The 16,892-nt window shown below is 41.1% G+C and overlaps 1 protein-coding gene across 1 annotated transcript in view; it reads right to left on the bottom strand.

Annotated features, from left to right (window-relative positions):
- The window catches only part of LOC124776158 (dynein axonemal heavy chain 3), a 1,197,897-nt gene that overhangs the window by 1,120,800 nt on the left and 60,205 nt on the right, over nt 1-16,892 (bottom strand). Inside the window, exons 7-8 of the mRNA XM_047250998.1 lie at nt 11,851-12,046; nt 7,218-7,425 (exon numbers count right to left, since the gene is read on the bottom strand). Of these exons, the coding sequence (XP_047106954.1) occupies nt 7,218-7,425; nt 11,851-12,046 (404 nt within the window). The remainder of the gene's footprint in view (nt 1-7,217; nt 7,426-11,850; nt 12,047-16,892) is intronic.

The raw sequence follows: 16,892 nt of genomic DNA, 5'->3' as shown, positions 1-16,892 counted from the left end.
TTACACTGAGCTTTGGACAACACTTTTGATGTGAAAGGAGTAGGCCTGTCTTTATCACCAATTCTGTGCAAAAGCACTGCACCTATTCCTTAAGAGGAAAGGTCAACTTGCAATACAACTAGTCTGTCAGGATCAAAGTGAACTAAACATCGATCACTGAGCAATGTATCTTTAAGTTTTTAAAAAGCCACTTGACACTCATCTGTCCACAGAAAGGGGATATTCTTTTGACGCAGCAATGCAATGGAGCCACTATTCGCGCAGCATTCAGTATGAACCGAATACAATAGTTCATTTTCCCTAAAACTGACTGCAATTCTGCGACATTGTGAGTGACTGGCAAATCATGTACCGCTAGCAAATGCAACCGAGCAGGATGTACACCTTGACTGTTTATGACATGGCCAAATTACTGCAACTCAGGTTTAAAAAAATCACACTTGTCCAGTCTACATTTTAGTCCTGCGTCAGATACCACACGAAACAAAGCATGTAAATTTGCAGTATGTTCTTCAGGTGTAAGACCTGATAGGACAGTATCATCCAAATAGTTTGAACAGTTCGGCACTTGTGCAGTCAGCTGTTACAAATATCGTTGTGAAATGATGAGTGCAAAGCACTGCCAAAAGGCAAATGCTAATATTTAAACAAGCCAAAATGAGTATTCACTATGCATACTTTTTGATATTCTTCATTGAGCGGTACTTGAAAATATGTGTCGCGCAAATGAATTTTTGAAAAGTAGCATCCAGCATCTAATCTAACTATGAGATCCTCTGGGTGTGGCAATGGATAATTATCAATTACAGTCTGTGCGTTGACCGTAGGCTTAAAGTCAACATAGTGACGAATGCGACCTGCAGGTATTGGGAGCAAAACCAGTGGACTTGCCCAATGACTAGCTAGTATGAGCACAATAGCTCCGCTATCTTGCAGTTCTTTAAGTTCAGCCGCGACTTTGTCCCATACTGCAATGGGAACAGTTCTGGCCCAGGAAAACTTCGGCTGAGCATTGTTTTTCAGAGTAATATGTGCAACAAAATTGTTGGCCTTGCCTAAACCTTCAGCAAAGAGTTGTGGGAATTCTTTTGGCAAGCTGGCTACACTGTCTGTTGCATGGAATGCAGACACTGGCAACACATTGTCCTAAATGTTAAAGCCAAACAAATTAAATGAATCAAGACCAAATACGATCTGACAATCGCGTGATTGTAGCACAGTAAAAGTCACTTTTTGCGTATGCAAGTAATACATGGCAGATAAAGTACACTTTCCGAGAGCAGGAATGTCTTGTCCATTATAAGTTGTCAGTTGCATGCTAGTTTTAGACAGGTGAGGGGAGCCAAACAGTTCATATGTGTGACAACTTAGCAATGTGACAGAGGCACCCATGCCTAACTGAAATTTCCCACATTTCCCACAAAGAAGCAAATTGACAAAAAGTTTGTTTGACCAGCATATCACTGAAGAAACTGCATGCTTGCTAGTTTTGCTAATGCCCATGCCCATGCATTAATGACATGGGCCTTGTGACTCGATTTTTGTGAGTGGGCCGAATTCTTATGTTTGTTCCATTGCAAACATTATGGATTGTACATGTCCTTTCCTACCAAAAGTGTAACTCTTTGCTTGTTGGGATGGGAAGACTTGGCGTTTGAGCCACGAATAACACCGAGGCAAAGACTTAATTCTGATCACCTGACTAGCCGCCTGTTGGCAAACTGCCTATGCGGCATGGAGTGTTGTTTACTCAGCATGGCTAGCTCAAGCTGCCGCCACTGAATGGGCCGATCGCAAACAATGACTCAACCTAACAAATAGCTGGCTGCTCAAATTTATCGGCTGACACGGCATCTGAATCGTACAGATCTAGTACTTGCACTACTGATGAAATGACGGATCAGACTGTTTCAAAGTCTGTTTTCTGACTTTGATATCAGGTACATTGTGCACGATCGCATCACACAACATAACATCTGAATGTAAAGCACTGCAAGCACGCATTTCCTTGTTATACCCTGCAAATCTGTTTCCCACTCAGCATAAGTTTGTTCTGACCACTTTTTTCAATTAAAGAATTGATACCGAGCTGCTACCACATTCACTTGTTGGTCATAATAGTTAGTTAGCAAGTGTACCTCCTGTTCATAGGTGTGTTTACTCAGAGTGGCATTAGGAAATATCTTTTGAGTTAAACGGAACGCTGCACTTCCTACCGTTGTTAATAGATAAGGAATTTTCACAGTTCCTGATACTTTGTGAGCAATTGTGTGTGCCTCGAACTGATACAACCACTTCTTCTTGTTCACAAAACTGTCAAAAAGGCGGTATAGCAGTACGTGTTGCTGTAGGTAGTGCTTGTTCCGATGGGTGCTCAGTGTTGGCCAGTAGCTGCTGCACCATGTTGAGCAGGGTGGAGATTTGCTGCGTCTGGAACTGAAACATCTGCATCAGCTATGTTGCATCTAACACTTGCAGGTGTGGCACCTGCGCAGGGAAATGCGATAGGTGGGGTGGGCATGTTGAAAGAGACAAATGCAAGAAAGAGACAAGGCAAGCAAGAAAAATAAGTACAAAAGCACAGAAAATTTCTGCAATGCTCACCTGATAACAGTGATTAGGGAAAAAAAAAAAAAAAAAAAAAAAACCTGTTGAAGCAAGTAAATGCTCCTGCAAGAGAGAATTAGGCACCAGCAAAACACAGAACAAAATTCCATGGCTGGCAGGCACTGGGTTCATCGTATAACTTGTCGCCAATGTGGTGTCCTGCCCATTCATCTCTTATAGGGCAACTAAAGGATGGTGCTCTCTCGGATAGATATACAACAATTCAAGCAAATCACATTAATGGTTTTTATTACAATAAAGCAGATCGACAATACTTAACTTTGAGTCGTAAGCAACTGGCGCCACACAAATAATCAACGTCCTTCGCTATATATAATGTCCATACAAGTAATTCACACAAGTTCATATGGCTCACAAGTAACGCCTCTTCTGATGCCTCTCTTCTAGTGCGTGGTTTCTAGTCCGGGTCTGCTAGTGCATGTCTTCTGCAGTCCGGTCAGGGCTGGCGGAAGCGGCACTTATATTCTCTTTGGATTTTCTTTTTTATATTATAGATAACTGCATCATTTGCAAAAAATTTGAGGTTTCTATTGATATTGTCTGCCAGGTCATTGATTCAAAAATGTTAACAGCATGAGTTCCAATACAATTGCTTGGAGCACATCTGATGTTACTTCTGCTTTTCACTCTCCCTCCAGGTACCACTCTGTCTTCCCAACTGATAAATTCTAAATCTAGCCACAAATTTTGTCTTATGTTCATGTGATCATACTGTTGTTAGTAAATACTGTCTAAATCTATGTCTTTCAGGATGTGAGAAAAGTGCAAGTTATGTTTCACATGAACTATGTTTTCAGAATCCATTCTGGTTGGCATGAAGGAGTTGATTCTTTCCAAGGTATATTTGACAACAGATGGATGTCAATGAATTGTAACAGTAATTTTGCTGATCATTTGTGCTACCCTCCTTGTAGACAAAGATGATCTGTGGTTCCTTCCAACATCTGGGCACTGTTCTTTGTTCAGCTGATTCACAGTACGTTATCATTAAAATGGGAGCTAACTCAGCCGCAGTTCCTACATTATCCATGAATTTCTGGATCCTAAGTTTGGTTCCAAATTTCTTTGAGTTTTGTGAGAGATCTTTAGGGTAGATTCTGCTACGGTAGTCACTGAAGGCTACAAATATTGCCCCATTGACAAGCAAACATATATCATTCAGCATCTCTCAGTCTATGGCCCTATGATCTGTTTTACAACTACTATGCAGCAGCCTCTATTACCTTAGAAGTTTCTTTATAGAGGCTGTTTACCAGGATATATATCCATTGTTTGACCAATTATTCTTTTCAGCTTGCGCCACACTTCCACTGCATGCTAATCACCAGAAGTAAATGTTTTGTTTTCATCTTTGAGAAGTGACACAACTGCTTCTTTATGTACCTTACTGAACATGTAAATCTTTCTATTCATTTTAAATGATCTTTGTATTTGGGTCATCAAGGTTGATGAAACTGCCTATGATCACTGATACCCAATTCAACATAAATATCCTCAAAGAGATCAGGAATATTCGTCGCAACTAGATCTAATATATTTCCATCAAGTGTGAGTGCCCTATTTCCTCTAACTAGTTTTCAGAGAAAACTTTTAGTCCTATTTCACACATTGTTTTATCATGCCAACTACTTACAAAACTGTAATTATCCAATCGATTATGAAAGCCACATCAAATATTGACAGTGCGATTAGGGAATTCTGTTTTGTCAGAAACTATATTTATGTAAATAAATGTAATTATTAAAAGTGGCCAGCTGCTGCTTTTTTCTCTGCAAGAATCAATCTCTATTATAAGGGAACGTGTTTTCGAAAATTTTCGGTTATATTTAGGGGTAAGCCTGGTGATCGATATGCTCACTCCTGATACTGAGTCTCACTGAAACAACTCGCGTGCAGGTTCAGTTTCTATATTGGTAGATCTGCATTTCTCATCTACTGTGACAAACACACAATCCCTATTTCCTGTCCGCCTATCCTTTGCATATACACTTGGAATTACCCCAAAAATTTCACTGCTGTCATCTTTCTGTATGTAGAATTATATGAATTCCACAGCTTTTTAACCTGTTTCAAACTCTGTTTCAAATACTTTAGCATTTTATCACTATGATTTTAATCGCATCATCTGTGGGCCACATTTCTCTGAGGATTTAGTTCCACAGCTATCAGAACCTGAATCTGATGTGGAGTCACTTAGGCTAAAAATTCCTTGTGCCCATCCCACACACACTCAGTCAAGCAAAATAATTGACAAACCAATCTATTCGACATGTCGAATAAGGCCATCAGGCGTACACACCGTGGGCACAAAGTGATCCTTCCCATCACTTGTCTCCATTTCCCTCAGGGATACAATTATTCACTGTATGTTCCACAGTCAATGATTAACAGGTCCATATTGTTAAAGAGGTAAAGTGAATCTCACTGGCTAAATTTCACTTCCAGTGGAGGACAGCAATTCTAACTTACGTAGGGGTTGTGTGTAATGTCCTAAGTTTTCCCAGGTCTCTGCCTCACCTATACAGGACCCTGACATGTCACTCACAGCCAATAGTATTTACTGACGAGGAAAGAACTTGAGATAGTTTTGGTATCTCTGGTACTTGACTCTAGGTAGTTCACCCAATACATCCATTCCAGGCAGTTTCAAATCACTTGATGATTTCCAGCAGGCAGTTTCAAATCGCTTTATGATTTCCAGCTGCTTATAAGCAGTAATCAAGTCGTCCTGTGCTCTAGAATAGCATTCACAGTGGCATTGCATTCTCAACGGTGCAATGTTTATTTGAACACTAACAAGTAATCTAGTACCTTCCGCCGCGGAAGTCGAACACGCGGCAGAACAAATGGACATGGTCAGCCCATAGAGGGGTGGGGTGGGGGGTGTGGGGGGGGGGGGGGGGGGGGGTGGTATATTGCTGCTAATGGGAGTGTGCAGCGATTAGGTGCAGAGAGGTTAGGGCAGCTACATGCAGCCAGGACGTTATCACTGTAAGGGACCAAGATGCAAGACCTGCCCCATTCATCCTCCCACCACCACCTATTCCAGTCTAGTCACAAACATCATCTATCCTGTAAAAGGCAGGGCGACCTGTGAAACCAGTCCTGTGATCTACAAGGTAAGCTACAACCACTGTGCTGTATTCTATGTGGTGATGACAACTAACAACTTGTCTGTCTCCATGAGTGGCCACCGACAAACTGTGGGAAAAAAAAAAAAAAAAAAAAAAAAAAAAAAAAAAAAAAAAAAAAAAAAAAAAAACAGCTTCACAGGCTGTGCCATCTGGATGCTTCCCGCCAATTGTGCAGTGGGACCACTCCCTGAAATATATCTTATGTTCCTGTAACACTCCTAACCCCAACTTTCATTAGGCATTGTCCTTACCTATCTAGCCCCTTCCCTGTTCCCAAAAAAAAATGGTTCAAATGGCTCTGAGCACTATGGGACTCATCTGCTGAGGTCATTAGTCCCCTAGAACTTAGAACTAGTTAAACCTAACTAACCTAAGGACATCACAAACATCCATGCCCGAGGCAGGATTCGAACCTGCGACCGTACCGGTCTTGCGGTTCCAGACTGCAGCGCCTTTAACCGCACAGCCACTTCGGCCGGCCCCTGTTCCCATTCCAGCACTACACAGCCCTCTATTCTGCCAGTATACCCAGTCTTTCCACTTCTATCCTTTACCGCTACCCCCCCCCCCTCTCTCTCTCTCTCTCTCTCTCTCTCTCCACCACTCCCATTTAACCTTTTGAGCTGCCCTCTTTCCTCTCTCCGCCTCATTGCTGCACCCTCTACCCATCCCTCCCCCTCCTCACCACAGCCTCCTCCATCTCCCACCCGGTTGCCTCTCCCATCATGTGCTGCTGCTTATCTGCCATAGACTGTGGTCATGTGTGAGAGTTGCATTTGCCTGAGTGTGTGTGTATGTGGGGGGGGGGGGGGGGGGGAGGAGGGGGGGTTGGACAGAGATCTTGTTGGCCGAAAGCACATTTTGTAACAGTTTTTTGTTGTGCCTTTGTGCAACTCAGTATCTCCACTATATGGTGAGTAGTAACTATCATTTTCATAACATTGTTACACTCCATCCTGGATCTTCCATTGTCAGAAATATAGCTTTAATGTGTAAATACACACTACGCATTGCTGCCAAAATTGCTAGGAAAGCACAAATATATTTTAGAAGTGACACTCATAATAAAAATCAGCCTCAATACGATCGATGAGCAACAATGCGAAAATAACACAACAGTAAAGTATTGGAATCTACAATTTTAAGCTAAATCTATCTGGCCCGAGTAGTCTCTCACAAAAGAAAACTAAGAAACTGTGTGAAATATACAGATTTTTCATTTATCTGAGCTTGTGACACCTGCACTAGCATGTCAAAAATGAAAACTGTAATATTAGTTTACCCCATTGAAAATCACTAAAATCTGAAAATTGTGAAGGAAGAGAAAGAACATCATTCACTCATGGTGATGAGCAGTGTGGCTCACAATGCAAAAATCTTTTTAAATAAAAACTTGAAGCCACCAAATTATCTGCTATTACATTCACTCATACCTTTATGTGCACATAGACTTACCACGAAAAACTACAGTTTCGAGACGGGGAATATGGGAGTTAACAGCAATAACTTTGCTGAAGATTCTATGAATAAGTGATCTTAAATCTTGAAGTGTCGGTGAGAAACGCAGTTCAGAGGATCCTAATACTGGTTCAACTTCCACTGTAATTAAAGGTATCTTCCAGAAATAATCATCTTGATAGTCTTCTACATAATTGTTGCCTGCCTACAAAGAGGAATTTCATATTTTTATTATGTCAGCATCAACTGAAGAATTTACAACTCTAAAATTTATGCTACAAAGCTGCAACATAACTAAAACAACTGTCTAACAACATTAGCACAAGAAACAAGAAAGAGAAATCCAAATCAGTCAAAGTAGATATGTTATGTACCGGAATACAAATGGTTTAAACACTACACATATTACAGTTATTTGCTAAATGAGCACTGATTTACTGAGGACGCAATTCAAATTTTAAACAAAATAAAAAATTTCAGGTTAGCGAATAGATTTTGCAGAAGAAACCAATCATGTGGACGCACATTAATACTTCTGCATAGTGACATTAAATATGAAATCAGAAATTGTTTTAATTATCCAAATAAAAATATTGTGTTTGATAACTACTGTGTTGAAATAATGGACTTACCGGTAAATGTTATAGTAATCTTAACATATGGATCCCCAGGGCACTTAACTCTTGTTATTTAAAATTAACAGAATTTTCCACCTGTCCTTGGCAGAATGTGATAATAATATTGAAAAGAGAAAATACTTCCCAATGTTCTGTAAAATTATATTTATTTTCACGAAACAGCTTTCAGCTTCTCAGGTCATCTTCACTTGTTACCTAATATGGTCACCCATGACCATTAAATTTTCGTCTCCCTTCACTACCTGAATAATTTCTTTTATCTCATCATACATTTCATCAATTTCTTCGTCATCTGCAGAGCTAGTTGGCATATAAACTTTAATGCGTTCACTGTGTTGTTTGTAGTAGCTTACATGCACTCCTATTTTTTTTATTCATTATTAAACCTACTCCTGCATTACCCCTATTTGATTTTGTATCTATACCCCTGTATTCACCTGACCAATAGTCTTGTTCCTCCTGCCACCGAACTTCACTAATGCCCTCTATATCTAACTTTAACTTCACCATTTTCCTTTTTAAACTTTCTAACCTACCTGTCCAATTAAGGGATCTGACATTCCACGCTCCAATCCGTAGAACACCAGTTTTCTTTCTCCTGATAATGATATCCTCTTGAGTAGTCCCCACCCAGAAATCTGAATGGGGGACTATTTTACTTCCGGAATATTTTACCCAAGAGGACGGCATCATCATTTAACCATACAGTAAAGCTGCATGCCCTCAAATAAAATTACGGCTGTAGTTTCCCCTTGATTTCAGCTGTTCGCAGTACCAGCACAGCAAGCCCGTTTTTGTTAGTGTTACAAGGCCAGATCAGTCAATCATGCAGACTGTTGCCCTTCAACTACTGAAAAGGCTGCTGCCCCTCTTCAGGAATCACTCGTTTGTCTGGCCTCTCAACAGATACCCCTCCGTTGTGGTTGCACCTACGGTATGCCTATCTGTATCGCTGAGGCACGCAAGCCTGCCCACCAATGGCTAGGTCCATGGTTCATGAACTAATGCGAATAATTGTTTTATTGTATATGACGGTAATATCTGTTCCTGACAGAACAGTTACTGTAGATGACCATGCAGCTACGGTAACTGTTCTTTCGGGAACAGATATTACCGTCATATACAGTTAAAATATGGCTTTCCAGCCATTGACCTTCTTGTGTGTGAACGTACACGCTATTCCCGAACTAGTACGGGACTTGGTAGGTTAATCTGCCACGAATAATGAGTATGATGGGCAAACATCTATTAGGCGCACTACCAATGTAGTGGTGTGGACATGTTGGGAATGTAGGTCTCAAGGGGGGCGTACGAGGGATAAGTCCCTGTAGGCGCACTATCCTCTGTGCCCTCGGTGGCTCAGATGGATAGAGCGTCAGCCATGTAAGCAGGAGATCCCGGGTTCGAGTCCTGGTCGGGGCACACATTTTCAACATGTCCCCAATGAAGTATATCAACACCTGTTTACAGCTAGGGTGTCCATTTAATTATCATTTCAATTGTTTTGTTGCCATTCCTCCCCCCCCCCCCCCCCCCCCCATGATTTTAGAAATTCCAATGGAATGTTATCTGTCCCTTCTGCTTCATTTTATTCTTTAGTCTTCCAAAGATCTTCTAAATTCAGATTCTAATACTGGATCCGCTTATCTCTTCCCTATCAACTTGCGTTTCTTCTATCATGTCATCAAACAGGTCCTCCCCCCCACATAGTACTCCAATGTGCTTGCTCTTTCCACCAGTCCTTCTCTCCTCTGCATTTACCAGTGCAATTCCCTTTGCACTCTTAATGTTATCACCCTTGTTTTTAATTTTACTGTAGGCTGTTTTGACTTTTCTATATGCTGAGTTAGTCCTCCCTACAATCATTTCTTTTCCGATTTCTTCACTTTTACATGTAGCCACTTCGACATAGCTCCCCTCTACTTCCTATTCATTTCATTCTTAAATGACTTTCATTCTTAAATGACTTGTATTTCTGTATTCCTAAATTACCCTGAGCATTTTGGTACTTTCTTCTTTCATTGATAAACTGAAGTATTTCTTCTGCTACCCACGGTTTCTTTGCAGTTACATTCCTTGTAGCTATGTTTTTCTCTCCAACTTCCATGATTATCCTTTTTAGATATGTCCAACCTTCTTCAACTAAACTGCTTACTGATCTACTCATTATCACAGTATCTATAGCCTCAGAGAACTTCAAGCATATCTCTTCATTCCTTAGCACTTTCATATGCCATTTCTTTGTGCACTGACTCTTCCTGACTAGTCTCTTAAACATCAGTCTACTTTTGATCATTACTAAATTGTGACCTGAGTCTGTATCTGTCGCTGGGTATGCCTTATAATCTAATATCTGAATTTGGTATCTCTGACTGACCACAATGTACTCTACATTAAATCTATCAGTACCTCCATTCCTTTTTCAAGTATACCTCCTCCTCTTGTGGTTCTTTAACAGCGTATTCACGATTACCATCCAAAATTTATTGCAGAACTCGATCAGCCTTTCTCCTCTCTTATTCCCACTGCCAAACACATATTCTCTCGTAGGCCTTCCTTCCACTCCCTCCTCTACAGCAGCATTTCAGTCCCTGATGATTGTCAGATTTTCACTGCCCTTTATGTACTGGATTACCTGTTCAACATCCTCATACACTTTCTCTGTCCCTTCACTTTCTGCTCATGACATCGGCACATATACCTGAACTATTGTTTCCAGTTGGCTTGCTGTCGATTCTGATGAGAATGTCTCTAACAATGAACTCTTCACAGTAACTCACTCTGTCCTACTTTGCTATTCATAACAAATCCTACTCCCGTTATATGTCACATCATTTGATCTCACCAGCCAATGACAGTCGATATTCACAGGACACATGATGCAGTCAGCAAATAGCAACATCACTGTTAAGTAAAACAAACAGCAGATGTTAATGGTTTAAATCAATGTACATACAGTACAGCTCCAAGTAGAGCTAAGCTTTCACATATGACATTGGTTGTCAAAAATTTTTCACTGCCCCCTCACTCCCTCAAACGTGTGATTATGCAGGATCCTAAGACTGCAGCATGATTTGCAGCAGCTGAATATTTCTGACAACAACGAGAATAAATTTCACAGCTATGCACCGAACATTTCATGAGTTACCTTACTGAATACATGTTCCATCCAGCACTTCAACTTCTTGAAAGCTAGTTACATGTGAAATTGCTCAAGAACTGAACTCACTCTTTTTTGAAGGATAATTATATTTTTGGCATCGTTATTTCATAATTTACAATGTATGAAAGAACTAAAATAAATATGAAAAACTAACCTCGAAGTGTGGTCTTTTAAAGCATGTGTTACCCTTTAAAAATATATAACACAAATAAGCCAGTAAAATTTTAAATAATGGCTCAATGGCTGGTCTTCAAAGGGTTAAGTTTTGAATGACAGTCAAATGCTCCATGATTCAAGAAATTCATTGCCCATTCTCACACGTATGATAATTCATCCTATGTAAAAAGAAATTCACTTTGAAAGTAATGCTTCTCAAACCATCATTCGCAATATTTTCTTGTGGCCTATTAGAATTGTGAACACCTGTGACATCATGCTCATCAAAAGCAGTTTGTTATTACAAAGTATTGCATTATCTTCATCTTGTAGCCTTTGACACATTTTGTTGTTGGCAGACACTTGTGTGTGTGCTGCATTTTGTTGTTGTAAATAGCATAGTTTCTTTGGAACTAAAGTTTTATTTTGATTTTATTGCCTCATTTATGTTTTACTGTTGAATTATTATTCTATTATTCTGCAGTAGCAGGCTAAAGCAAGGAACCAAGATGGTTGGAAGACCAAAGCTAGTTTGCTCTCTCTCTCTCTCTCTCTCTCTCTCTCTCTCTCTCTCTCTCTCTCTCTGTGTGTGTGTGTGTGTGTGTGCGCGCGTGTACACAAACAAATAAATAAAATCATAACTAAAATGACTGTAATATTATTTTTTCAATACCTCGAACTGCATTATAAGTTCCAGAATGTGGTTCAGTGATCGCATAACTAGCTCATGCAATTGTTTGGACATAAGGCTGGAAATGCTGTTGAAAAATTTTTGAACTAACTGCAGTGACTCCCCAGCATGCTCTGGTACTAGCTGCCGCCAACTATCACGAAGGTGCAGAAGGATCTCAGCACACTGGATCAACCATCTATAACAGAATAAAACATTGTCATTGAACAATAATATGTATTCAAACAGGATACAGCAAATGAAGAACACAGTAATAATGACAACTATCGCGAAGGTGCAGAAGGATCTCAGCACACTGGATCAACCACCTATAACAGAATAAAACATTGCCATTGAACAATAATATGTATTCAAACAGGATACAGCAAATGAAGAACACAGTAATAATGAACTGGCTGTGAGACACATACCACACCTGAATTTCAGTGAAAGGAGTGATGGATTTGACATGTATGATTAGGAAACCTTAAATTAGTAACAAAAAGGAGACATGACTAATAATCAACACTCAGATGATGAGCCTGCTGCAGTCTGGACTTGTATTGAAGATGTTTTAGCCCACATCCTACAACTTCCCAACTAAAAAAATCCACCTTCTTCTTCTCAAAACAGGAAGTCACCTTCCTGGATGTTAACATCTATCTCTTCAAGGAATGCATTCAAAATCTGGTCTGCATCAAACTTGCAACAAGCAGTATCTTTACTCCCCTAAGTGTGTTGTCCTCCCTCCTCCCTGCGGCTTCATCAAACATTTATATTCATTGTAATAATACCTACTGAACACAAACTCTATGAATACTAAAACAATGATGTGGTACCCATGTTAATTAAGTCAAAAATAAATCACCCAGTACCCACCAAATCGTGAATACATATCAGATTATTACACTATGACTTTCCCTTTCTCAAAATGCGGAAATGTTATCAATATTCCACGGTATGCTTCCAAATACTACAAAAACTCATCCATGCAATGAACCACTACCATTCATCCCAGCCCTACCATATGCAAATCATACAATTTTTAAGCAGGCCGGTGTAGCCGAGTGGTCCTAGGCACTTCAGTCTGGAGCCGCACGACCACTACGGTCACAGGTTTGAATCCTGCCTCAGGCATGGATGTGTGTGATGTCCTCAGGTTAGTTAGGTTTTACTAGTTCTAAGTTCTAGGGGACTGATGACCTCAGATGTTAAGTCCCATAGTGCTCACAGCCCTTTGAACCATTTTTTGAACAATTTTTAAAGAGAGGGCAACAAGTGAAACTACACATCTTGGATTCCAAGTAATGTGTGTTCACACCATTGTATTGTATTGAACTGGAGACCAAGAAATGACGGAGAGGCTTTGTCCCCACCGTAGCCCGCAGTGGGACACAACCCAACAGCAGGCTGCTGCAGTCCACTCACCCCAACTGCCATCCCACACCAAACCCAGGGTTATTGTGTGGTTCAGCCCCCAGTGGACCCTTCCCGGGAACGTCTCACACCACACGAGTGAAACCCCAATGTTTGCATGCCAGAGTAATTATGGTGTACGCATATGTGGAGAAAGTGTTTGCACAGCAATTGCCTACATACTGTAAATGAGGCAGAAGAAGGGGAACCAGCCCGCATTCAACGAGGCAGATGGAAAATCACCTTAAAAACCATCCACAGACAGCGCGGCACACCGGACCTTGACACTAATCCACCAAGCGGATTCATACAAGGGACCGGCATGCCTTCCTGCCCGGAAAGCAGTGCGTTAGACCGCATGGCTAACTGGGTGGGTGTTCACACCATGGTTACCTATGAAAGAGTTGCCAGGCATCTTTCTGGAGAGACAATGTCCCTCCCTCAGTCACATTTTAATGCATTCACATCCAGTTCCAATCAACAGCACTGCAAGAGCAGAGACCAGTAAACTGGTACCAATACAATTCTTTATGCTGGTGACTGGAGACCTTGGGGAGGGATGTTATTTTTGGTATATACAGAATAGGAAACCACCACAAAGCATGGTGGTGATGAAAACCAAGAGGAAAATTGATGAAAGAAAGGAGAAAGAACATGGAGAAACAGTAATTGGTAAGCAGAGACCACAAATTCAATCACTTGTGGTGATTTTAACAAAAATCATTTGTCACCTATGTGAGGAATGGAAGTTAATTGAAGTTTTATATGGACATGGAACATGAAGTGATTCTTGAAGTTTTCCCGGCGTGCTGAATATTCTATGAGGTTTCAGGATTGCAGCTGCGTCCAGTCCACCAGTGGCGGACACTCACCTGAAAATGGCTGGACGGTTACCACCCGAAATATTGTGGCAAAAAGTCAACATGATCTGGCTGCAATCCCGGAATCTCACAGAATATGGAACAAGAATTATGTTACAGAAAGTAGCAGTTAGCACAAGTTTTTTATCTCAAACTGAGGGAGATGTGTCAGAACTGTCCCACAGGCAGCTGTGTCTTGAAACCCAAAAGCCACACACCAGAGGCCAATGACACAGCTTAACAGATTGCAGGTATAATGTTTGTTTAGTGACGGCTCACTGTCATACAGCACTGGATGAAGGACCCCCTTGTTAGCAGAACAGCAGCACCTTTCATACATGTCAAGCTAAGTACTGCACTCTTTCACTTTCAACGCAGTTTAAGTGAGCTCTCGGCATTTGTATTAATTTGTGTAGTTAACTGTGAATGAAGTTATCCAGAACAGTATATCTTTTTTATTTCTCCATTGACATGTTCTGCTTTATTCCCCCACCCCTAACAAAAATGTTTATCTACCACTAAATCTGTGTCTGGTACCCATGGCATAAGGTCATATGGGATGAGAGAGAATGTAGAGGTTATAATAATTGCAGGGCTAGATCAATGTCATGTACTGTAGCTCCACCTACTCTCTGCCCACTATATCCTTTATCTTTGTACTCCTTTCTACTTGCCATACTTTCCCAAGCAATTCCTCTTTCCGCCCCGATAAGAGATCCTCCATTCCATGTTCTCCCAGTTTGTGTCATAAATTGATGGCACAATATTGTTCTGTTGACATTTTGGTCATGTATCAGTTCAGACAGTAGCTGTGTTCAAGAAATTGCAATTCTAGCCATTTACAAACTCACAGAGGTTGTGTACGTGTACAAAAGATACACTGACACCTGTCACTGTTTCCTGGTGCTTCACTTTTTGTGCAGTGCATGTTAGTGTCAGCGATGCCTTTTACATCTTTCATACCTAATATCTTTCCGAAGTCTTTTCAATATTCCTGTCTTGTATTCATTTTATTGGAATTGTGAATTTGCTTTAAACTATTAAACATTCCACAGTTTTTACATATGTACATCTACTCTTTATAAGTCAATTTACAGCAGCTCTCAGGTCATTCCGGCACATGTTGGAGAGCAGAGATCCGATACCAGATACTCACGTGATCCCTCCCTGCTGACACAAGTATGGTAGTGGAGTAGAGGGTTGTGTGTGTGTGTGTGTGTGTGTGTGTGTGTGTGTGTGTGTGTGTGTTTGTGTGTGCGTGTGTGTGTGTGTGTGGGTGTGCGTGCCTGGACCAGTAGGTTGTATGGAATCAGCAGTCAACGGGGGGACGTAGCAGAATGGCATAAATGGCAGATCAGTGTATCAAAGTGGACTGTTGAATGTGTATAAGTGAATGATGTAGCCGTATAACACAACGCAACAACAACAGTTGCAAAAAGGTCCTAATCAACAGGGACTGGGGACGAGTGTCATGCACTGTTGATGACGACTCATTCAGAACCTGACAGTAACTGCTGTTGTCAGTGAATCCACATTTATCTCGACTAATGAAGGGGAGAGCAAGTAATAGGCATCTGGAGTCGGATATCCTGCAAAAGGTCACCACTCACAGCAGCAAGTATGTAAAACTGCACGTCTCTGACAGGCCGAACAACATGAACTTGGAAGTATCTGACCGGTGGCGCAGGTGTTATCTGCTGAGTCGCAATTTTTCCTCTTTTCAAATGATGTGAGGCATCGAGTGCACCAGTGGCTCAACAACGAGTTTGACCTGCAGTGTGGGAGGGTGTAATTTGGGCCAGAGGTGCCCTGTGAACTTTTAGAGGTGTTTTTTGTAACGTGACTCAAATCCACTGATGCAGCTTATCATGAATGTGAACTGCGATGTTTAAATGAACAGTAGTTAACAAGTGTTGCCCTACCTTCTGTTTCCCAACGACTATGCTAAGACATTACCATCTCCAAAGATGACGGCCATGTTCAAGGGGCTTCATGTGTACACTGTCACTTCGACTCTGTGCCAGAATTTGTCAAGTCACTGTGGCTGACAAGTGGTGGTGTGGTAGTCTCTCAGCACCACATGGCGAGACATTCAGAACACTTGACAGTGAAATATCCTATGTATCGAGGTGGGGCAAGAGAGTACAGGTGACGTGCGGTCTCAAAAGATAACGTCACAGAAAGCTCCTGTCTCGATTACCAGCTACACGAATCGTAGGTAACATATCCGTGTAACTGTACAACTGCACTAGCTGCTAGACCTGTTCAATAATGATGAATGGATGAGTGATTCTTGACACTGTATGCAGAACTGAGATTCATAGAAAAGGATACCCCTGTCCAGTATGATAGCTCAGCACACCATCTCACTGTTTTTATCTCTGTTGCTGCCTCGAGGGAAACCGTGACAGTATTTGCTGTGCTGACAGGCTGTGGTATTCCAGATGTCATTGCATTGTTCTACTGTGGACAAGACCGTTTCCCCACTTGAGGTACGCGACACAGTATGGCAGAGGTGTTCACTGCTAAAGGCTGCTATCCTTACTGTCAGTTTGCTGCACAATCCTTATAATCACATATTGACACAGATTTTAAAAAGCATCGGTCATGTGAAATTCGAGTTTCTCTTATACTGTATGATATCCTGCAAACTGTGGATGAAGGGCAATGAGCTGAGTCTCTGTTCCTAGATTTATGCACGGCATTCGGTACACCATCACACTGCAGCACATTAACAACAGTTTGACTGTACAAAATAGGTTCACAGAT

This window comes from Schistocerca piceifrons, chromosome 2, assembly GCF_021461385.2.
Source record: "Schistocerca piceifrons isolate TAMUIC-IGC-003096 chromosome 2, iqSchPice1.1, whole genome shotgun sequence".
In the NCBI taxonomy this organism is placed as follows: Eukaryota; Metazoa; Arthropoda; class Insecta; order Orthoptera; family Acrididae; genus Schistocerca; species Schistocerca piceifrons.
This window is presented reverse-complemented; position numbering and strand designations above follow the sequence as displayed.